This window comes from Xenopus laevis, chromosome 3S, assembly GCF_017654675.1.
Source record: "Xenopus laevis strain J_2021 chromosome 3S, Xenopus_laevis_v10.1, whole genome shotgun sequence".
Taxonomy (NCBI): Eukaryota; Metazoa; Chordata; class Amphibia; order Anura; family Pipidae; genus Xenopus; species Xenopus laevis.
In genome coordinates, this window is record NC_054376.1 from 131,042,638 (window position 1) to 131,067,900 (window position 25,263).

General features: G+C 42.3%; 1 protein-coding gene across 3 annotated transcripts; it reads left to right on the top strand.

The window, feature by feature from the left end:
• The first annotated feature begins 1,241 nt into the window (after window positions 1-1,241).
• LOC108703569 (actin-like protein 6B) lies at window positions 1,242-21,021 on the top strand. Of its 3 annotated transcripts, XM_018239773.2 has the most exons (14): window positions 1,243-1,353; window positions 1,932-2,008; window positions 2,410-2,572; window positions 3,600-3,700; window positions 3,875-3,972; window positions 9,351-9,445; window positions 10,640-10,746; window positions 11,068-11,157; window positions 13,651-13,712; window positions 17,361-17,475; window positions 17,750-17,830; window positions 18,597-18,692; window positions 19,170-19,256; window positions 19,696-21,021. In XM_018239773.2, the coding sequence occupies exons 1-14, from the start codon at window positions 1,329-1,331 to the stop codon at window positions 19,774-19,776; spliced, it is 1,278 nt and encodes a 425-aa protein (XP_018095262.1). In that variant the 5' UTR covers window positions 1,243-1,328; the 3' UTR covers window positions 19,777-21,021. The 3 variants fall into 3 exon arrangements, with proteins under 3 accessions (XP_041444939.1, XP_018095262.1, XP_041444938.1); XM_041589005.1 differs by lacking the exons at window positions 2,410-2,572; window positions 3,600-3,700 and having other exon boundaries at window positions 1,242-1,353; window positions 19,696-19,975; XM_041589004.1 differs by lacking the exons at window positions 1,932-2,008; window positions 2,410-2,572 and having other exon boundaries at window positions 19,696-19,975.
• Window positions 21,022-25,263: the final 4,242 nt, after the last annotated feature.

Below are 25,263 nucleotides of genomic sequence, written 5' to 3' on the forward strand. Positions count from 1 at the left end.
AGGGCACACAACTCTTTGCCTGGATGAATCCCATACCCATACTTTTTCTTCTGATTCAAATACCATGGCAGTTATTTATAAGGCAAAGTACTCTTTTTGTTTCCCACTAGCTTTGGCCTGGAGATATTTAATCATATTTCTGATATCTGAGCTTCACTTACATCTTTGGTAGGGCTGGTAACTTTCTCATCTACATCCCCACCACTAACAAGGTCTAAAGGCAAACACACCTCCCTTCCAAACATCAGCATGGATGGGGAAAATCCTGTAGAAGTCCTGTTGTGTCTGAGCCTTGACTTATCTACCTGCTGCCTGCCCTGACCTTGTGTCTGAACCTGGACTTGTCTACCTGCTGCCTGCCCTGAACCTTGAGTCTGAACTTGGACTTGTCTGCCTGCTGCCTGCCCTGACCTTGTGTCTGAACCTGGACTTGTCTACCTGCTGCCTGCCCTGACCTTGCATCTGAACTTGGACTTGTCTACCTGCTGCCTGCCCTGAACTTGCGTCTGTCTTTGTTTAACTGTCTGCTCCGTCTAACAGCCATTCTTGTCAAGGAAATAAAGATTCCAAAACGGCCACATTATGGTTTGTAGTTAATCTCCCAGAACTTCTTTTTCCTGATGATAATGAATAACGCAGTGGATTTCTTGAGCACAAATGGATCAGCACCAGTGTCAGATCGGGGAATTTTCCACAATCTTTCTTTATCCATTAAACCCAATGCTATATCATGTAAAATTGCTAAACCTTCCCACTTTTAATGATGTTTTTGTTTTCCTCTCTTATTCCATCCTATATTTTTAGGATAACGGGACAGTATATTATTCCCTCCCATAGAAACACCTCTATACTTGTGCCATATACATGAACTGCAGTTTTCCAGCAAATTCCAGAGAAATTCCATCTTACCCCGTGTCGTTAGGGATAATGGTCTGCTCCAGACACAGAACTAACGATCCAGTCACAAGTGGGTCTCTCTGCAGCACCAGCAAATCATTATCCCAATGACAAAGGGTTGGTTCTTATATCTCTGGGCCGTGAGTCGACATATGGAGCTTCCAGCAGGAATCTGTCACTTTAACTGTGCCCCCCCTCCTCTCGGATCTCTCTGTTTCCACACAGACTGGGAGTCTCCTTTAAATTCCACTGGAGTGTCTGTGCCGTCCACCAATCACAGCTTAGTGCCAGGGAAATGCTTGTCTCTGATTGGCTGGGATAAGCAACCAGCATGAACCGCCCACTTAGTGTGGCAGAGAGCTGCAGAATTAAAGGGCAATGGGCTTTCAGCAGGTTTGTGTTATCAGTGGGTCTTCAGGTGTCCGGACAGGATGAGTGGAGGAGTCTATGGGGGAGGTAAAGACTTGTTCCCCCTCCATCCAATCCCAACATTCCCCCCCTGCCCCTATAAATCTTATTGTCTTCTGCATGTTTCTATTTATATATAGGCTCTCATCTGATTCGCCGGCATCACCCCCCAATCTGATATATTCCCCCCATCAGCCCTCTCCCCCCTACTAACCCCCCAATCTGATACCCTCCCTCCTATCATCCCTCTCCCCTGCTAACCCCCTCCCAATCTGATTTACCCCCTTCTCAGCCCTCCGTCCCCTACTAACTCCTTCCCAATCTGATACCCTCCCCCCCAGTAACCCCGTCCCAATCTGATATATTCCCCCCATCAGCCCTCTCCCCCTACTAACCCCCCTAATCAGATACCCTCCCCCCTATCATCCCTCACCCCCACTAACCCCCTCCCAATCTGATATACCCCCTTCTCAGCCCTCCATCCCCTACTAACTTCTTCCCAATCTGATACCCTCCCCCCCTATCATCCCTCCCCCCTACTAACCCCGTCCCAATCTGATATATTTGTGTATTAATGAGTGTCAATGTTTTGCCCCCTCCCTGCTATTATTTGGTAACTGCCCCAGATGAGGTGGGGGCGCTGGTGTTTGACATTGGCTCATTGTCGGTGAGGGCCGGTTATGCTGGAGAAGATTGCCCCAAGGTTGGTGTTTGTCTCTCTGGATTTGCCCCGTGAATGTTCTTTAGAGAAATTACTGAATGTCATTTGGTGATGTGGCCCTTAGAGGTGGAACTGATATTACTCAACCCTCAGAGTGTCTAGAGATTAACCAGGGTCTCATGGGGCCCCGATAGCTCCTGCCCCCCCCTGCTTCCTCTGTAGTTACCCCCCTGGTGGCCCATTTGCCCCTAAAAGGAAAGCTTCTGAGGGAGGGGCATTATGTAGAATAGACGGGAGAGGTTAATATCTTGCGTACAAGGAACTTCTCATTGTTATTTGCACCTTGTGTACTTACCTCTAGTACTTACTCCCCTTCCCCATGTAGTACTTACTCTCCCCATGTTTCTTCTTTGCCCCCCACTAATGATTCTCACCCCACTCAGGCCGACTTCCCCACCACTCTTGGGGTTCTCTCTCCTGAGGACCCCCTTCCCTCTGAGCTGGAGAAGGAGCACAAGCTGAGCCGGGTCTACTACATGGATACTACCAGCTTACACGTGCCCCGGGCACACACTGAGGTCACGTCCCCTCTGAAGAATGGCATGAGTGAGACTGCACCAACTTGGTGCCACCCTGTATCTATGTTCTGTCTCATTCTGCCCGTCCTTCTACCAACTGTCACCCATTCTGGTGCCTCATTAGCAAAATCCCATTTCATTGGCAACAATCACACTGGGTGCCATGTGTTGGCATCATAGCTGTAGCTTTGCCTGGCATCAGACTTTCTCTCTCTTGTCCCCAACTTGCTAATTCCTCATCCATCAACAAGTCACCAGCAAAGGACTCCCCTGTACAGTGCCAGGGTATGGGAATGAACACGTACCCATGTCCGTACCCATTCCTATTCCCGTACCCACGCCCGTACCCTGGAGCCAGTTCTCAGCTTCTCAGCCTGACAAAGGATTGTGACTGTGCCCTGGCAGTGCCCGCAGATTTCCATCTCATTAATGTGCCCTCTGTGCCCATCAAGCTGTCAGTCATGTTGTGCCACCCCCTTACATTCATTGCATGACTGGCACACGCCTAATGCTCCTCACATGTACCTCACCAATCATATGTGCCATCCAGTCTTCCCGCTGTCATTAATGGCAAGTAATGCCCCCAGCAAACAAATCTCACAACTGTCATACCAGTGACTGTCACATCATCTGTGCCCAGGACTCATTGTACTGCCCTCACCAACTCCTGTGCCCCTCACCCACTCCTGTGCCCCTCACCCACTCCTGTGCCCTCACCCACTCCTGTGCCCCTCACCCACTCCTGTGCCCCTCACCCACTCCTGTGCCCCTCACCCACTCCTGTGCCCTCACCCACTCCTGTGCCCCTCACCCACTCCTGTGCCCCTCACCCACTCCTGTGCCCCTCACCCACTCCTGTGTCCCTCACCCACTCCTGTGCCCTCACCCACTCCTGTGCCCCTCACCCACTCCTGTGCCCCTCACCCACTCCTGTGCCCCTCACCCACTCCTGTGCCCCTCACCCACTCCTGTGTCCCTCACCCACTCCTGTGTCCCTCACCCACTCCTGTGCCCCTCACCCACTCCTGTGCCCACCTCTGTCTGTCTCTTGCCAGTTGAAGACTGGGATTCATTCCAAGCAATACTGGATCATACGTACAACAAACACCTGAAGTCTGACCCCGGCCTCCACCCCGTCCTGATGTCTGAGGCACCTGTGAGTCAACCCCAATGTGGGCGAGGGCTGGGAACACTCTAATTGCTTTGTCTGTGTCACGGTATCACCCTGCAGGGGGCGGGACTCATGGGGAGAGGAGGGAGAGATGATGGATCTGTATGACCAATGAGTGAAAAGGGGGAGATGACCATTATTTCTATTTGCCCCATTCAGTGGAACGCCAGAGCCAAGAGAGAGAAGGTGACGGAGTTAATGTTTGAGCATTACAATATCCCGGCCTTGTTCCTGTGTAAAACTGCGGTGCTGACGGCGTATCCTTTACATCAGACCCACATTATACGTCACTTCTACACTCGCCCCTCCCTTTATTCCTCACATATTGGGGATTATGTGGGGGCAGGAATATGGGGGGATTCACAGAAGTGGAGGGAACTGGTGTCAAATACTTTCCCCTTAGTCACAAACACCAATTCCCACTCAACCGACACTTTTCATTTTTTAGTGAAACTTTATTGACACTTAAATAAATTTGTCTTTTAAAAATATAAACCCGGAGCAAACGGGACATTTTCTCCCGACATTTTATAAATGGAGTAAAAACCCGCGGGTCACTTTAATTGTGGGATCATTTGCTTTGGTTCAGCCAGTTTTCATTTCACTCTCTTGTAGCTGCCCCATTGGGGAATTATTATCATATTAATTGGGATTAATAATAGGATTTATAGGAATTAATAAAATTAATAATATGATTAATATTGATGAATAGGATTAATAATATGAATAATAGGGATTAATAATAGGATTTATAGGGATTAATAAAATGAATAATACGATTAATATGGATTAATAGGATTAATAATAGGGATAATAGGGATTAACATGACTCATAATAGGATCAATATGGATTCATAGGATTAATAATAGGATTACTATGGATTAACTGGATAACTAATAGGAATAATAGGGATTGATAGGATTAATAAGGATTAATAACATTAATAAAGAGATTAATAAGGATCAGCATTTTATAGTCAGGGCACAAATTTGTGTCTAATCCTATAGGTGTAAAAGCCTCATTAACAAAACAAGTAAAACACTGATTAAACAAAATAAGTGTATTTTATACAACTGTATATACAGGTATGGGACCTGTTATCCACAAAGCTCAGAACCTAGAGTTTTCCAGATAACGGATCTTTCCATAATTTGGATCTTCATACCTTAAGTCTACTAGAAAATCATATAAACATGAAATAAACCCAATAGGCTGGTTTTGCTTCCAATAAGGATTAATTATATCTTAGTTGGGATCAAGTACAAGCGACTGTTTTATTATTACACAGAAAAAGGAAATCAGTTTTAAAAATTTGGATTATTGGGATAAAATGGCGTCTATAGGAGACGGCTTTTCCATAATTCTGAGCTTTCTGGATAATGGATCCCCTACATATAAAGTTTATAATGCAGATTTGCATTTTATCACTAGTTTGAGGCAATATTAACAGTTTGAGTGAATATATTATATAAATCTAAAGGGAAAGTAAAGGCTCCCAGGCAATTGTTTAGTTTTATTAGCAGATAAAGTGACCAAACATGAGCAGATCAGTCGTTTAGATTCAGCAGTTTATCTGCCAGTGTATGGGGGGGCTTCCGACAGGTCTCCCCAATCAATATGTGGCCAAGATGTCAATTCATTTGATTCTTCCTGAGCTCAAGGGCCCCATTGACTAGTAGACAAAGTCCTACGATAATTTGCTTCATTGTTACCCAGTGGTTTGTCCCTAGGGATTAACCTGAAATCTCTCTGATGTTATTGGGAATATCAGGGAAAGATCTAATTGTGTGGGGCCAACTTTATACACAACCCAATAGACCCCATAGGTCTGCAAATGCTTTTATGCCTTGATTTTAGGGATTCAGCCAAATCTTTTGTGAAAGATTTGGCCAAATAATGAACCGAATCTGAATCCTAATTTGTATATTTATATGAATAACGTGTGGGAAATAATTGATGAAAACGTCACATGGTTTCCCTTCCCAACCCAAATTTACATATACAAATTAGGATTCTGATTTGGGTGGGACAGACACAAGGATTCAGCTGAATCCCAAACCATTCCTGGATTTGCTGCTCCCCAACTTGTTATAGATCTTCACGTGAGCCCCCAAGTGCACTAGTTGAACCCTGTGGGGGTCATTTATCAATACTGGGCAAAATCTCCCATGAGCAATAACCCATGGAAACCAATCAGAATGTTGTATTCATTGTTCTATTTGCAGCTGGCTTTAAAAAGCTAATCACTGATTGGTTCCTGATTGGGTAACTGCCCAGTGTTGATAAATGAGCCCCAGTGTGTAATGCAGGGGTAGGTAACCCGCAGCTCCGGAGCCTCATGCGGCTCTTCCTCCTGCTTCCTCCTGTTTCCTCCTGTTTCCTCCTGCTTCCTCCTGTTTCCTCCTGCTTCCTCCTGTTTCCTCCTGTTTCCTCCTGCTTCCTCCTGTTTCCTCCTGCTTCCTCCTGTTTCCTCCTCCTTCCTCCTGCTTCCTCCTGTTTCCTCCTGCTTCCTCCTGTTTCCTCCTCCTTCCTCCTGTTTCCTCCTGCTTCCTCCTGTTTCCTCCTCCTTCCTCCTGTTTCCTCCTGCTTCCTCCTGTTTCCACCTGTTTCCTCCTGTTTCCTCATGCTTCCTCCTGTTTCCTCCTGCTTCCTCCTGCTTCCTCCCTTTTCCTCCTGTTTCCTCCTTTTTCCTCCTGTTTCCTCCTGTTTCCTCCTCCTTCCTCCTGTTTCCTCCTCCTTCCTCCTGTTTCCTCCTCCTTCCTCCTGTTTTCTTCTGCTTCCTCCTGTTTCCTCCTGCTTCCTCCTGTTTCCACCTGCTTCCTCCTGTTTCCTCCTGCTTCCTCCTGTTTCTTCCCTTTTCCTCCTGTTTCCTCCTTTTTCCTTCTGTTTCCTCCTGTTTCCTCCTCCTTCCTCCTGTTTCCTCCTGTTTCCTCCTTTTTCCTCTTATTTCCTACTGCTTCCTCCTGCTTCCTCCCGTTTCCTCCTGTTTCCTCCTGCCTCCTCCTGTTTCCTCCTGCTTCCTCCTGTTTCCTCCTCCTTCCTCCTGCTTCCTCCTGTTTCCTCCTGCTTCCTCCTGTTTCCTCCTCCTTCCTCCTGTTTCCTCCTGCTTCCTCCTGTTTCCTCCTCCTTCCTCCTGTTTCCTCCTGCTTCCTCCTGTTTCCACCTGTTTCCTCCTGTTTCCTCCTGTTTCCTCATGCTTCCTCCTGTTTCCTCCTGTTTCCTCCTGCTTCCTCCTGTTTCCTCCCTTTTCCTCCTGTTTCCTCCTTTTTCCTCCTGTTTCCTCCTGTTTCCTCCTCCTTCCTCCTGTTTCCTCCTCCTTCCTCCTGTTTCCTCCTCCTTCCTCCTGTTTTCTTCTGCTTCCTCCTGTTTCCTCCTGCTTCCTCCTGTTTCCACCTGCTTCCTCCTGTTTCCTCCTGCTTCCTCCTGCTTCCTCCCTTTTCCTCCTGTTTCCTCCTTTTTCCTTCTGTTTCCTCCTGTTTCCTCCTCCTTCCTCCTGTTTCCTCCTGTTTCCTCCTTTTTCCTCTTATTTCCTACTGCTTCCTCCTGTTTCCTCCCTTTTCCTCCTGTTTCCTCCTTTTTCCTCCTGTTTCCTCCTGCTTCCTCCTGTTTCCTCCCTTTTCCTCCTGTTTCCTCCTCCTTCCTCCTGTTTCCTCCTCCTTCCTCCTGCTTCCTCCTGTTTCCTCCTTTTTCCTCCTGTTTCCTCCTGCTTCCTCCTGTTTCCTCCCTTTTCCTCCTGTTTCCTCCCTTTTCCTCCTGTTTCCTCCTCCTTCCTCCTGTTTTCTCCTACTTCCTCCTGTTTCCACCTGCTTCCTCCTGTTTCCTCCTCCTTCCTCCTGTTTCCTCCTGCTTCCTCCTGTTTCCTCCTCCTTCCTCCTGTTTCCTCCTGCTTCCTCCTGTTTCCACCTGTTTCCTCCTGTTTCCTCCTGTTTCCTCATGCTTCCTCCTGTTTCCTCCTGTTTCCTCCTGCTTCCTCCTGTTTCCTCCCTTTTCCTCCTGTTTCCTCCTGTTTCCTCCTTTTTCCTCCTGTTTCCTCTTGTTTCCTCCTGCTTCCTCCTGTTTCCTCCTGTTTCCTCCTGTTTCCTCCTTTTTCCTCTTGTTTCCTACTGCTTCCTCCTGCTTCCTCCTGTTAAAACTTTTAAAAGTTTATAAACTGTCTTATGTTTTGTGGCTCCAGACTATTTTTCTTTAGTGGAAGAGGGAGCAAAATGGCTCTTTTGATAGTAAAGGTCGCTGACCCCTGGTGTAGAGTTATAGTTCATGCTGAACACATGGTGCTACTGTAATCTGTAATAGGATCTGCAACTTAAACAACATGTTAACAGAAGGTTTTACCTCCCCTTTAACAGGAGATAATAGATATAACTGATTTGATTTCATATATCACCTTTTAACCTCTTATCTGCTGTCAATTATACTATTTATTTATATATTTATTTATATATTTATTTATTTATATATTTATTGATATATTTATTTATTATACTGCAGAGAATTAATCTTGTGACCTCTGTCTCCTCATGGGGATTAATAATATCTTCATATTGTCCAATAAGAGCATTCATTTGTATTGATATTATTTGTTACACAAGTGCAATTTCACATGTAATAAAGAAGTAGATTTAGCCCAATGACGTATAATGTTCCTGAGTAAAATACTCCCCCCGAGAGTTGCTAATTAGATGACTGACTGACAGGTTTAATTAGAGACAAATTGTCGTTAAGACTTAGTCCACACCAGGTGAATCGGGGAGATTTAGTGCCTGGCGACTAATCACAATTATCCCCCAAAACGCTTCCTCTTGTCCTGCGCCGGCTGCAATGGGAGTCGCTCGAAATTTCCTCGTGAGGTTTGTGAGTTTGGTGGAAAATCTCCATCAGGGGCTGTTCCTGCCCCCCCCCCTGCACTTAAACACCAGCGTTGGAGTCACGGGGGGAACATCACTAGTGTAATGAGTGGAACAGACTCTTTACACCCCCATTTTTATTTTGTCTCAAGATCAGCACTTTTGTCAATTCCCCCAATGTGGCAGCAAATGGGACAAACCTGTGTCTGACTCTTCTCCACAACTTACTGCCCCAACCTTCCTATTTACCCCCCCCCCATGCTGCAGTCGTGAGATATAAACTCAGGTAAGTGGGGGTCACACTCAGGTAAGTGGGGGTCACACAGAGATCAGTATCTGCTGATATTATATCTTATAACTGAGCGGAGGAGGTTTCTCCTGTTTGATGTAACTTGTAAAATCCATTGACTGAGTGTCACACGCGGAACCACAGGCTTAGTACTTGCATAAAGTGTTGAAAATAACATGTGTGTCGTATGACATGTGTGTAATATATGTGTGTCGTATAACATGTATAACATGTGTGTAATATATGTGTGTAGTATGACGTGTGTAGTATGACATGTGTGTAGTATAGCAAACATAGGTATGGATGGAGCACATAAGACACAGTCTCTGCCGCAAATAATTATTTATTGAATCACAACATGTTTTAGATCACAAGGATCCTTGTGCATGTGTGTCGTATAACATGTGTGTCGTATAACATGTGTGTCGTATAACATGTATGTTGTGGAGTAAAGATACAACTTTCTCAATGAAGCTCTTCCTTAAAGTAGATTTGCTCCAGATTTGCTAATGGTCGTTCCACAGGATTAGTGTTGGACAGTGGAGCAACTCACACCACAGCTATCCCAGTGCATGATGGGTATGTCCTGCAACAAGGTGAGTAACACTTACCTCCCTATAGTAACTCTTTCTTTTATCTCTACTTACCTCCCCCTCCATCAGTCACCATCCAAATGATCTGTTCCCCCAATTATCTGACCCCCATGGAGGGTATCAGGTCATATTCACCCCCAGATCAGCCACTCACCTCTCTGCACTCCTCCAACCCAGGCTTACGGGGTGAGACTGTGTAATAGACAATTAGGGGGTGAGACTGTGTAATAGACAATTAGGGGGTGAGACTGTGTAATAGACAATTAGGGGGTGAGACTGTGTAATAGAGAATTAGGGGGTGAGACTGTGTAATAGAGAATTAGGGGGTGAGACTGTGTAATAGACAATTACGGGGTGAGACTGTGTAATAGAGAATTGGTGGTGAGACTGTGTAATAGAGAATTAGGGGGTGAGACTGTGTAATAGAGAATTAGGGGGTGAGACTGTGTAATAGAGAATTAGGGGGTGAGACTGTGTAATAGACAATTACGGGGTGAGTCTGTGTAATAGAGAATTAGGGGGTGAGACTGTGTAATAGAGAATTGGTGGTGAGACTGTGTAATAGAGAATTAGGGGGTGAGACTGTGTAATAGAGAATTAGGGGGTGAGACTGTGTAATAGAGAATTAGGGGGTGAGACTGTGTAATAGAGAATTAGGGGGTGAGTCTGTGTAATAGAGAATTAGGGGGTGAGTCTGTGTAATAGAGAATTAGGGGGTGAGACTGTGTAATAGAGAATTAGGGGGTGAGACTGTGTAATAGAGAATTAGGGGGTGAGTCTGTGTAATAGAGAATTGGGGGTGAGTCTTTTTAATAGACAATTACGGGGTGAGACTGTGTAATAGAGAATTAGGGGGTGAGACTGTGTAATAGAGAATTAGGGGGTGAGACTGTGTAATAGAGAATTAGGGGGTGAGACTGTGTAATAGAGAATTAGGGGGTGAGACTGTGTAATAGAGAATTAGGGGGTGAGTCTGTGTAATAGAGAATTAGGGGGTGAGTCTGTGTAATAGAGAATTAGGGGGAGTTATAGGACATGACTTGTATAATAAACACTTCCCAGAGCTCAAACACTGGGGGCCACGTGATTCTCCGCTGTGTGTCTGGGGCAACTGTTGTGGGTTTCTGCACCCCCAGTACCCCCACTTGTATGTTTCTAATAGAGACACTGAGGAATGTTTTTCTCTTCTATTTGCAGGAATAGTAAAGTCCCCCCTGGCTGGAGACTTCATCACTATGCAGTGCAGGGAGTTGTTCCAGGAGATGGGAGTTGACATTATCCCCCCCTATATGATCGCTTCTAAGGTAAAACCTGTGGTTCCCTACAGGGTCCGCCGGAATGGGAAGTGTTGTGCAGGTTTGGGGGTGCAGCAGAATTCTCTGAATATTCATTTGTTACTTTGGCTGAAGAACAAAGGAGCGAAGTCCCAATTGGTCAGTCTCACCCCCAGTCTCAATACAACAATTTGGAAATTGAGGTGCACAAGTGTCATCTGATCAACTATAAGGCACATTTGCCTGGGGCAATGGGAAATACCCCCAGAGAGCAGAGTTATTGAGTAACAGCAGAGACTTGAACTATAGTCTAATGATTTCATGGGCTGAATGTCTCCCCCTGTTCCACAGGAGCCTGTGAGGGAAGGTTCCCCCCCAAACTGGAGGAGGAAAGATAAACTGCCAACTGTGACCAAATCCTGGCAGAACTACATGTGTAATGTGAGTGTGAGCACAGAGGGTCAACTGATGGGCATTGGGAAGAGATTGGGAAATCAGAGGCAGTTTAGTTGGGGAAGAGATTCCAGAGTCTCCCTCCTACAGGGACACCAACTGGTTCTACCTACATACGAGCCAACTCCATCAATACCAACCCATGAGCCAGACACTAACCATGGAGGGAAGAGAACCATCTGTATCTCTTAATAAACAGCACAGGAGGAATATCTGAAGGAACAGAGGAGGCGAATCTCAGACTGAGGGAGCAAAAGAGAATCTCAGGCAGAAAAATCAGAAAAGGAGATTCTCAGCCTTAAAGGGCATGTAAAGGCAAAAAAATAAAATGCCATTTTTACTTTCTTTAATGAAAAAGAAACCTATTTCCAATATACTTTAATTAAAAAATCTGTACCGTTTTTATAAGAAACCTGACTGTATGCAGTGAAATTCTCCCTTCATTTACTGCTGTGGATAGGAATTGTCAGACGGTCCCTAACTGCTCTGCAGGGAAACAATCATACTTATGTACAGCAGGGGGAGCCCCCGCCTTACTTCCCAGCCATGCAGAACTCAAGCAGCTTTGTTTATGATGATCCCTAAGCAGCCCAGACCACACTGAGCATGTGCACAGTCTTAGTCTTGCAAAGATGTATAACAAAGTTACAAGATGGTGACCCCCTGTGGCCAACTTTGAAAGCATAAATCATTTGTTTGATTAGGCTTGTGGTGCAGTAAGTTCATGTTTATGTTTAGTATACAAAATACAGCATTTCTAGCCTTATTCTATTTTACACTTTACATGCCCTTTAAGAACAGAGACTGAAAAACTCAGGCTGAGGAAGCAGAGAAAGAATATCTTGGGCTGAAAAAGCAGAGAAGGAGAATATTAGACTGAGGGAGAAGAGAAGGAGAATCTTAGTGTCAAGGATTAGGTAGGGGGCTGAGGAGACTGATGGGTAAGGGAGAGTCCTTGAGGCAGGAGCTGTAGGGGAGGAAGGAACAGGTTGATGAGGGTGAAGAGTCAGTCTGGATCAGGTACAGAGAAGAACAGGACAGAGAGGGTGAAGATCAGGACTAGGCTGGATGAAGAGGGCGATGACTCAGGACAGGAACAGACTGGATGGGACAGGACAGTGCAGGTGTGGATTAGACTGGGGATAGAGTGCAGAGGGAGACTGGAGCAGGAGAGCAGGAGAGGACTGGAAAAGGCAGGAGAAGATGCAGAGTGACATGAGGGGGTACAAGGTACAAGGCAGGGTCAGGAACAGGTGAGGCAGGGGTCAGGTCAAGGTCAAGGCTGAAATAGGTTAAAGGAACAGTTCGGTGTAAAAATAAAAACTGGGTAAATAGACAGGCTGTGGAAAATAAACAATGTATCTAATATAGTTAGTTAGACAAAAATGTAATGTATAAAGGCTGGAGTGAGTGGATGTGTAACATAATAGCCAGAACACTACTTCCTGCTTTTCAGCTCTCTAACTCTGAGTTAGTCAGTGACTATAAGGGGGGCCACATGGGACATAACTGTTCAGTGAGTTTGTAATTGATCCTCAGTATTCAGCTCAGATTCAAAAGCAACAGTTATGTCCCATGTGGCCTCCCCTCAAGTCTCTGATTGGTTACTGCCTGGTAACCAATCATTGGAAAGCAAGAGAAGTAGTGTTCTGGCTGTTATGTTACACATCCAGTCACTCCAGCCTTTATACATTACATTTTTGCCTAACTAACTATATTAGATACATTTTTTATTTTGCACAGTCTATTTATTTACCCACTTTTTATTTTTATACTGAACTTTTCCTTTAAGACAAGGTGAAAGGTAGAACTGGAGCAGAAGTGGGAGGGAAAGACCAGGCAGGAACAGAACAAGGAAGGATAAGGAGGAAAGGTTGAAGGTAGGACAGAACAAGGCAACAAGGCAAAAGCTGAAACCCTTAGCCAGGGACAATGTCACACTACTAGTCTGGCAAATAATGCTCTGCCAATTGGAGGGCTGACCTTAAATAGGGCAGAGTCAACCCTGATTGGCTGATTGTAACTAATCAGGCGGCAGCAGATTACAGGTAACATATAGTGAGGAACCCTACAGGCTGTTCATCTGGCCAAATGGTTAAGGCTTCGAGCCAGAAACCCAAAGGTCCCCGACTCGAATCCCAGCAATACCTGACACTTACGCTGAGAAGGAGAATCTCAGACTGAGGGAACGAGAAAGAGAATCTCATGGTAAGGGAACAGACAAGGAGAATCTAAAACTGAAGGAACAGAGAAGGCGACTCTTGGGCTGAGGGAACAAAAAAGAAGAATCTCAGGCTGAGAAATCAGAGAAGGAAAATCTCAGACTGATGGAGCAAAGGGAGAATGAGTTTGAGAGAGAAGAGAAGGGGAATGTTGCTGGGGAGGAATGTGATATTACTCGAAATATTCTCCTTTTTTAACATTTTTCATTTCCCCTGTCCCCACTTGCCTCTTTTGGGGCCCCTGTCTGTTCCTCACTAGGAAGTGATCCAGGATTTCCAGGCCTCTGTCCTACAGGTGTCAGACTCTCCATATGATGAACAGTGAGTTCCCCACCCTCATCCCCATGTTCATCCCCCCTATATCTATTACATACCTACGTTCTATATATATATCATATACTGCATCCCCCTATATCTATCACATACCTATGTTCTATATATATATATCATATACTGCATCCCCCTATATCTATTACATACCTACGTTCTATATATATATCATATACTGCATCCCCCTATATCTATCACATACCTATGTTCTATATATATATATCATATACTGCATCCCCCTATATCTATCACATACCTATGTTCTATATATATATCATATACTGCATCCCCTATATCTATTCATACTACGTTATATTATATATCATATACTGCATCCCCTATATCTATCACATACCTATGTTCTATATAATATTATGCATTATACTGCATCCCCTATATCTATCACATACTCTATGTTCTACTATATATATATCATATTACTGCATCCCCTATATCTTACATAACCTATGTTCTATATATATATATATAGATTTACTGCATCCCCCTATATTCTATTAATACCTATGTTCTATATATATATCTCATATACTGCATCCCCTATATCTATTACATCCTTGTTCTATATATTTATTGATATCTTTACTGCATCCCCTATATCTATTACATACCTATGTTCTATATATATATAGATTATATATCATATGCACTAATATCATTAATAACCTATGTCTTATATATATATCAATACTGCATCCCCTATATCTATTACATACCTACGTTCGTTTATTATATCAATATACTGCATCCCCTATATCTTTACATACTATGTTCATATATATATCTATATGCATCCCCTATATCTATTACTACGTTGTATATATATTATCATTACTGCATCCCCCTATATCTATCAATATAATATATATCATATACTGCATCCCCTATATCTATCACATACCTATGTTTCTTATATATAAATATATATACTGCATCCCCCTATATCTATTAATACTTATGTTCTTATATATATATATCATTTACTGCATCCCCCTATATCTATTACATACCTATGTTCTATATATTATATCATATACTGCATTCCCTATATCTATATACATGTTCTATAGTATATATATATCGTTACTGCATCCCCCTATATCTATTACATACCTATGTTCTATTATATTATATTATATATATATATATATCAAATACTGTCCCATATATCTATTAATACCTATGTCTATATATATTTCATATACTAGCATCCCCCTATATCTATTACTATTCCTACGTTTCTATATATAATATATCATATACTGCATCCCCCTATATTAATTACATACCTATGTTCTATATATATATCATTTACTGCATCCCCTATCTATCATACCTATGTGTCTTATATTATTCATATACTGATCCCCTATATTCTATTAATACCTACGTTCTATTATTTCAATATTTACTGATCCCCATATATCTATTAACATACCTACGTGTCTATATATATATATATTACTGATCCCCCTATATCTATTACATACCTATGTTCTATATATATATATATCATTTACTGCATCCCCTATATCTATTACATACCTATGTTCTATATATATATATATATATATATATTATATATATATATACTGCATCCCCTATATCTATTCATCCTATGTTATATATATATATATATTATATTCATTTATGCATCCCCTATATCTAATTACATACTATGTTCTATATATATATATTATATATATATACTGGAATCCTATATCTATTACATACCTTGTTCTATATATATATTTACTGCATCCCCTATATCTAATACATACCTATGTTCTATATATATATCATATACTGCATCCCCTATATCTATTACATACCTATGTTTCTATATATATATATTTAACTGCATCCCCATATTTATATACCTATGTTCTATATATATATCATATATGCATCCCCCTAATATTATTACCATACATACGTTTATATAATATATAGTATACTGCATCCCCCTATATCTATTACATACCTATGTTTATATTATATTCATACTGGCATCCCCCTATATATTACATACCTGTTCTATAGTATATATCATTTTACTGCTCCCCTATATCTATTACACTACTATTTCTATTATATATATCATTTACTGATCCTAATCTATTACGATACTATGTTCTATATATTATCATTTTGCTGATTCCCCCTATATCTATTCCTATGTTCTAATATATATATCATTTACTGATCCCCCTATATCTATTACTACCTGTTCTATATATTATTTATCATATACTGCATCCCCCTATATCTTATACTACTATGCTCTTATATATTTATATACTGCACCCCCTTATATCTAATTTACATACTATTGTTCATATATATATATATCAATCTGCATTCCTAGATCTATTACATACCTATGTTCTAATATATTAATTTACTGCATGCCCCTATATCTATACATACCTATGTTCTATATTATTATATATTATATACGATCCTTATATCTATTACATACCCATGTTCTATTATTATATTCATAATACTGATCCCCTATATCTATTGACTACCTATTTCTATGATATATCATTTATCTTGCATCTTATTACATTATGTCCTATGTTGTTAGGTATATGCATATCTATACATTACCTATGTTCTACATATATATTATATCATATACTGATCCCTAGAATTATTACATACATGTTTATATTATATCATATAATGCATCCCCCTATATCTATAACATACCTTGTTCGATATTATATATATTTACTGCATCCCTATATCTATGATCTATGTATTTATATAATATATCATTTTACTGCATCCCCCTATATATATTACATACTATGTTCTATATATATATTATATATATTACTGCATCCCCTATATCTATATATTCCCCCTATTTCTATAACTAACCTTATTTTTATATATTATATCATTGTACTGCAATCCCCGGAATATCTATTTACATATATGTTCTATATAGTATATCATATACTGCATCTCCCATATCTATACATACCTTGTTTATATATATATATCAATATACTGATTCCCTATATCTATTATGTTCCTGATGCCCCTATATCTATTACATAATGATGTTTCTATATATTATATCTATACTGGCTCCTCTATATATATTTACATACTATGTTATATAATATATCATTTACTGCTATATCTATAACTTACCTATGCTTGTATATATTATTATATCATATACTGTCCCTCTACTATCTATCATACCATGTTCTATATATGTATATATATGATGCATCCCGGCTATATTTCTACCCCATATCTATTACATACCTATGTTGCTATATATATATATCATATACTGCATCCCCCTATATCTATTACATACCTATGTTCTATATATATATCATTTACTGCATCCCCCTATATCTATCACATACCTATGCTCTATATATATATATATATCATATACTGCATCCCCCTATATCTATTACATACCTATGCTCTATATATATATATATATATCATATACTGCATCCCCCTATATCTATTACATACCTATGCTCTATATATATATCATATACTGCATCCCCCTATATCTATCACATACCTATGCTCTATATATATATAATATACTGCCCAGGTTGATTTGTATATGATTAGGGTGGCTGCACAGATGCCGACTGTTCACTATGAGATGCCCAATGGCTACAATACAGATTATGGAGCTGAAAGACTGAGGATCCCAGAGGGACTTTTTGATCCATCCAATGTCAAGGTAACAGGGGCCTATTAACTGTACCTACTGTCACTCCAGTCCCTGGGTGCTGCACTTTGTATAAACTGGGAATAATGGCACCCACTGTGGGCCCATAGACTGAGCCTACGACTAACCTGGGTGCTGCAGTCACTATAGTCTGGGCACACACTTATTGTGGCTACTGTTGCCTCTATAGCCTGGCCACAATGATAACATGGCTACTGATAGCTGTACAGTCTGAGAACATTAACAGCACAAGTCTCAATAAGATGAAATCTCCTTTCCTCCCCAGGGCCTGTCGGGCAACACAATGTTGGGGGTCGGACATGTAGTTACTAGCAGCATCGGCATGTGCGACATAGATATCCGCCCGGTGAGTACTTATACCTTTTACTACATGCTATGTGTGTATTCCACAACACAGAACTATACTACAGTCTAACCCCTCCCCTGCAGTACAGTCTAACCCCTCCCCTGCAGTACAGTCTAACCCCTCCCCTGCAGTACAGTCTAACCCCTCCCCTGCAGTACAGTCTAACCCCTCCCCTGCCAGTACAGTCTAACCCCTCCCCTGCAGTACAGTCTAACCCCTCCCCTGCAGTACAGCCTAACCCCTCCCCTGCAGTACAGTCTAACCCCTCCCCTGTAGTACAGTGTAACCCCTCCCCTGCAGTACAGTCTAACCCCTTCCCTGCAGTACATTCTAACCCCTCCCCTGCAGTACATTCTAACCCCTCCCCTGCAGTACAGTGTAACCCCTCCCCTGCAGTACAGTCTAACCCCTCCCCTGCAGTACAGTCTAACCCCTGCCCTGCAGTACAGTCTAACCCCTCCCCTGCAGTACAGTCTATCCCCTCCCCTGCAGTACAGTCTAACCCCTCCCCTGCAGTACAGTCTATCCCTCCCCTGCAGTACAGTCTATCCCCTCCCCTGCAGTACAGTGTAACCCCTCCCCTGCAGTACAGTCTATCCCCTCCCCTGCAGTACAGTCTATCCCCTCCCCTGCAGTACAGTCTAACCCCTCCCCTGCAGTACAGTCTAACCCCTCCCCTGCAGTACAATCTCCAGCAGAATAGTGTAACCCACATGAAGAGCCCACAATGTTTCTGTTGCTTAATGACTCCCTCCCTCTCCCACAGGGGTTGTATGGCAGCGTCATTGTTACCGGGGGCAATACCCTGCTGCAGGGATTTAATGACAGACTAAATCGGGAGCTTTCTCAGAAGACACCGCCGGTGAGAGCCAGAATTTGCCCAGTGGGCCCCCCATCAGTCAGTAGTTTACAGAGGGTGGGACAGTTGAAGTTCAACAAGAGCGCCAGCAGGAGGGAGCCATAGTCTGGGCCAGTTTTAAACACTGATTCACTCATTATTGGCCACTTGTTGTCTGGGGTAATGTTAGCTGACTGCTGATTGGTTGCTACTGATTTACATTATATAAGACCCAATGTAACTGAGGATTCTGGGGATTGTAGTGACTGCAAATGTTATAAGAAATAGGGGAGCACATGGGGTGACATCTAATATAGAAGGATTTTCAGTTTGAAGTTATCGGGGTGCCTGACACTGGTGGCTTCTGTGCCCAAAAAGCTTTTTACATTTCATAGAAAGGGAACACCAATATAACAGCGGACAAATAAATGAAGACCAATTGCAAACAAAGTCTTTCCCTGCCCCCGGTTACCCCTCTTCTCTCCTTCTCTTCCCCCCCAGAGTATGCGCCTGAAACTCATTGCCAGTAACAGCTCCATCGAGCGGCGCTTCAGCTCCTGGATTGGAGGCTCCATATTGGCCTCGCTGGTAAGTAATAGAGGACTGGTGGGGCCCTTCCCAATATAATCCCAACATTAATCACATGAAATAACTTATATAAATGATACTGTGGACATGGAGGCAGCACTGGGCAATAGTAATTGTCCCCTCCCAAGGGGGCTCCATGTCACCTGACCATTTAACTCCCACAATGCAATTTTTTTACAGAATTCCAGTGTAACTGTATTGATCTCATGGAGGTGCCAATTTGTCACCATTACGCATTTAATTCCTCATGATGGGGCAATAAATAAATAATAGGGCTAGGCCTCCCTTGCACCCTGGGTGCTGGAATATGGGTGCCGGGTACAAGAGGTGCACCCCATTTAATCTCCTTCATTATGACGCACATTACACCTTCTGTACAAATATGTCCCTAGGGGTTTGAGGTGGGGACCCTCATTGTAACTCTTTTTTAATCTTTCAGGGGACGTTCCAGCAAATGTGGATCTCTAAACAGGAATACGAGGAAGGGGGAAAGCAATGCGTCGAGAGAAAATGCCCCTGAGCAACCAGCAAGAGCCCCCCATCACCACACCATAGCCACTACCTAGAGCTGGGGTCCCCAACCTTCTTTAAAGGAGAAGGAAAGCTACCAAAGCAGTTTATTGCACATAGATGAGCCACAACAGTGCAGCTATAACACTATATTTATTCTTCTTAAACCTCCAGGGCTAGGGCTTGAGCATGCTCAGTGTGCTCCTCTCTCCTCCCTGCTGCAATCTGAGCCCAGAGCTGAGATTACCATACCTGAGTTTACCATACCTGAGTACCTAATACATGAGTTTACTATACCTGAGTAAACAGCTCTAGAAGCTCTCTTTGTTTGTTTTGGATATCAGCTGCCATATTAGCTTGGTGTGACATCACTTCCTGTCTGAGTCTCTCCCTGCTCACTCATAGCTCTGGGCTCAGATTACAGCAGGAGGGAGAGAGGAACAAACTGAGCATGCTCAAGCCCTAGCCCTGGAGGTTTAAGCTGAAAACAGTTAGTCTGATACAGAAGCCCATGAGTACACAATAGAAGGAAAGAAATGTGATGTTTCTTTTGACAGAGGACTCAGAGCAGCATTACTTTGAGGGGTTACTGGTGTATATATATAGACCTTTCTGATAAAGCTTACTTACTTTTAGCCTTTCCTTCTCCTTTAACCCATGAGCCAAATTGAAATATAAGAAGAGTTTGGGAGCAACATTTCTGGGGGTGCCATATAAAGGATATGATTGGCTATTGGTAGCCCTTATTTACAGCTACAGGAGAATCAATTTGACAGTGAAACTGGTTTTATGCAGCAAAACTTGCCCCCAAGCCTGGAGCTCCTGCTTTGAGGCCACTGGGAGTAACATCCAAGGAGTTGGGGAGCAACATGTTGTCCCAGAGGCGCTGGTTGGGGATCCCTGGTCTAGAGAGAAGCACCAGCTCATCTGCCACTAAATGCATGAGGTCCCTCCCTACAGTCACTGCCAGTCTTCTCCATCTTCTACCCACATTGTGTTCCTTCAGCTCTTACTGTGCCAACCCAGCCCCTTCCATTGCCTGTTCCCCCACATGAGCCTTTATTTCATCCCTTCCACCATCTCAACACTGGAGCATCATACACTTTCCCACAATGCACTTCTGGGTATCTGAGCTGATCCTGCCCAAACACATCGGCTCAGTCCACAATCATGAACCTGAAGGACTAACGTATGTCACGGATCTGATTTATTCCCAGTGGGAATTTGGGCCTTTCATTAAAGTGATATCATTTATTATCTGGCTCTCTAATCCATCAATAATCCTGCAAGTGTGTCTTCTGTGATTTCTTCTGTGATTTCTTCTGTGATTTCTTCTGTGATTTCTTCTGTGATTTCTTCTCTGATTTCTACTGTGATTTCTTCTCTGATTTCTTCTGTGATTTCTACTGTGATTTCTTCTGTGATTTCTTCTGTGATTTCTTCTCTGATTTCTACTGTGATTTCTTCTCTGATTTCTTCTGTGATTTCTACTGTGATTTCTTCTGTGATTTCTACTGTGATTTCTACTGTGATTTCTTCTCTGATTTCTTCTATGACTGTTTCCACAACCTACTGAGACTTCTGAGATTTCTTCTTTGACTCCTTCTGTCACGTCTTCTGTACTTGCTTCCGAAACTTCTTCTCTGACTTCTTCTAAAACTTCTGTGACTTATTCTGTAATTTATTCTTTCACTTCTTCTGTGACTTCTGATTTCTTCTTCTATCCTTATCATTTACAGTAGGGGGTACATTATCCCTTATAATACATGAGTGATACTCAGAGTTCCCTGTATAACTCAGCCTGCAGCCTTGTGCCTTTATATGGTCACAGAACAACCCCTCAGTGACTTCTAATATCCTTATCATTTACAGTAGGGGGTACATTATCCCTTATAATACATGAGTGATACTCAGAGTTCCCTGTATAACTCAGCCTGCAGCCTTGTGTCTTTATATGGTCACAGAACAACCCCTCAGTGACTTCTAATATCCTTATCATTTACAGTAGGGGGTACATTATCCCTTATAATACATGAGTGATACTCAGAGTTCCCTGTATAACTCAGCCTGCAGCCTTGTGTCTTTATATGGTCACAGAACAACCCCTCAGTGACTTCTAATATCCTTATCATTTACAGTAGGGGGTACATTATCCCTTATAATACATGAGTGATACTCAGAGTTCCCTGTATAACTCAGCCTGCAGCCTTGTGCCTTTATATGGTCACAGAACAACCCCTCAGTGACTTCTAATATCCTTATCATTTACAGTAGGGGGTACATTATCCCTTATAATACATGAGTGATACTCAGAGTTCTTCTTTTGTGATGAAAAGTCATGTGATTTCCCTACCCGGTATGGGCGGATCTTCATTAAGGCTTGGCTGAGCCTCCCCAAAATCTGCCAGAGTACTTGAAAAAAATAAAAGATAAGAAAAAAATAGTTCCGTTTATAACCTTTACACTACAGGTTTGAGCAATAAATAGAAAAGAAATCTAAAAGGCTGGTATTGGTTGTTGTGATGTCACGTACGTTACGTATGCGTTATTCGTGGCGAGTAGAAGACGTGCAGTTGGATGAACACGGGGGGGGGGGGTAGAAGACGTGTGACGTATGAGCAGATAGAGAATGTGGAGAATGTGGACTTTGTTATATCAGCTCTTTCCCAAAACTGTCCCTGACAAGTACAGAGGTCTGAGCGCCTCCAATAAATCTTCCATGGGGGGGGGGTTTAACCCAATCAGTTTGCAGATTTCTGCTTCATGAGATGCTTAAGGCCAGGGACAGAATTTGGGGACTTTGTCCATATTACAAAAGACTGAGGGGCCCATTTACTTAGCTCGAGTGAAGGAATAGAGGAAAAAAACTTCAAATTTCGAATGTTTTTTTTTGCTACTTCGACCATCGGAAGGGCTACTTCGACCTTCGACTATGACTTTGAATCGAACGATTCAAACTAAAAATCGTTCAACTATTTGACCATTCGATAGTCGAAGTACTGTCTCTTTAAAAAAAAACTTCGACCCCCTAGTTCGCCAACTTAAACCTGCCGAAGTCAATGTTAGCCTATGGGGAAGGTCCGTTCGATCGATGGATTAAAATCCTTCGAATCGAACGATTTTTCGTTAGATCGTTCGATCGAACGAATTGCGGTAAATCCTTCGACTTCGATATTCAAAGTATTTCAATTCGGCAGTCAAATATCGAGGGTTAATTAACCCTCGATATTCGACCTTAAGTAAATTTGCCCCTAAATATTGCTGTTTAAAGGTCCACTGATGCTGCACCCTTTTCTCTAGAGTCTAAAACCCATTGAGGGTGGGCAGGCCATTTTTATATTGTGTCTTGATATTTGTGAACATGTGTGGGTCCCATATAGTCTTTTAACTAATGCTAATGTATATACACTACAAATACCATTCATTTTTTCTGCAAAGTTTTACACAATAATCAATGCAAATATATATGTCAGAATACAGTTGGCGTAAAGGAACAGTTCAGTATAAAAATAAACACTGGGTAAATAGACAGGCTGTACAAAATAATATATAGTTAGTTAGGCAAAAATGTAATGTATAAAGGCTGGAGTGAGTGGATGTGTAACATAATAGCCAGAACACTACTTCCTGCTTTTCAGCTCTCTAACTCTGAGTTAGTCAGTGACTATAAGGGGGGCCACATGGGACATAACTGTTCAGTGAGTTTGTAATTGATCCTCAGCATTCAGCTCAGATTCAAAAGCAACAGATATGTCCCATGTGCCCCCCTCAAGTCTCTGATTGGTTACTGCCTGGTAACCAATCAGTGGAAAGCAAGAGAAGTAGTGTTCTGGCTATTATGTTACACATCCACTCACTCCAGACTTTATACATTACATTTTTGCCTAACTAACTATATTAGATACATTTTTTATTTTGCACAGTCTATTTATTTTTATTCTATTCTTATTTTTATACTGAACAATTCCTTTAAATTATCAATGTCAATGACCAAAATCATACAGAAATAACAAAAAGCCTGCGAGTCCAGTAAATGTAAATTTTAACTAAGGCTTTTGTATGTCTGCCATTAGCCTCCCCAAACAAAAAAATCACCCTCCGCCTATGCTACCCGGCCTTAATTTACATATGCAAATTAGGATTCAGTAAACCGCGCCAGGCGGAAGTGACATCACAGGCTAGCTGCGGGGAAGACACCATGAGGGAGAGAGATGCCGGAAAAACCTCCTCCTTTGAATCCAAACTGGTGACACCACCTATATAATTACCTATATCTGAAAACTATGCAAACAAATGTGAGTTGAACATTTTAAATATTTAAATTTTTTTGTGTGCTGCAGAAATACTGCAGCTCTAACTGTAACAGGAAGAGATCACCTGACCAGAAATACTGCAGCTCTAACTGTAACAGGAAGAGATCACCTGACCAGATATACTGCAGCTCTAACTGTAACAGGAAGAGATCACCTGACCAGAAATACTGCAGCTCTAACTGTAACAGGAAGAGATCACCTGACCAGAAATACTGTAGCTCTAACTGTAACAGGAAGAGATCACCTGACCAGAAATACTGCAGCTCTAACTGTAACAGGAAGAGATCACCTGACCAGAAATACTGCAGCTCTAGCTGTAACAGGAAGAGATCACCTGACCAGAAATACTGCAGCTCTAACTGTAACAGGAAGAGATCACCTGACCAGAAATACTGCAGCTCTAACTGTAACAGGAAGAGATCACCTGGCCAGAAATACTGCAGCTCTAACTGTAACAGGAAGAGATCAGCTTTGGAATTTCTCCTCCAATTATGGATTCACTGCTCTCCTCCTGGGCACAGAGATAGATCACTGGGGTTTTGAGCAGTGGGAAACACAATAGGAAACACAATAGGAAACACAACAGGAAGCACAACAGGAAACACAACAGGAAACACAATAGGAAACACAATAGGAAACACAACAGGAAACACAATAGGAAACACAACAGGAAACACAATAGGAAACACAGCAGGAAACACAGCAGGAAACACAACAAGAAACACAACAGGAAACACAACAGGAAACACAACAGGAAACACAATAGGAAACACAACAGGAAACACAATAGGAAACACAATAGGAAACACAATAGGAAACAGCAGGAAACACAATAGGAAACACAGCAGGAAACACAGCAGGAAACACAACAGGAAACACAACAGGAAACACAACAGGAAACACAACAGGAAACAATAGGAAACACAGCAGGAAACACAACAGGAAACACAGCAGGAAACACAATAGGAAACACAACAGGAAACACAGCAGGAAACACAATAGGAAACACAACAGGAAGCAATAGGAAACACAGCAGGAAACACAACAGGAAACACAGCAGGAAACACAATAGGAAACACAACAGGAAACACAGCAGGAAACACAATAGGAAACACAACAGGAAACAATAGGAAACACAGCAGGAAACACAACAGGAAACACAGCAGGAAACACAATAGGAAACA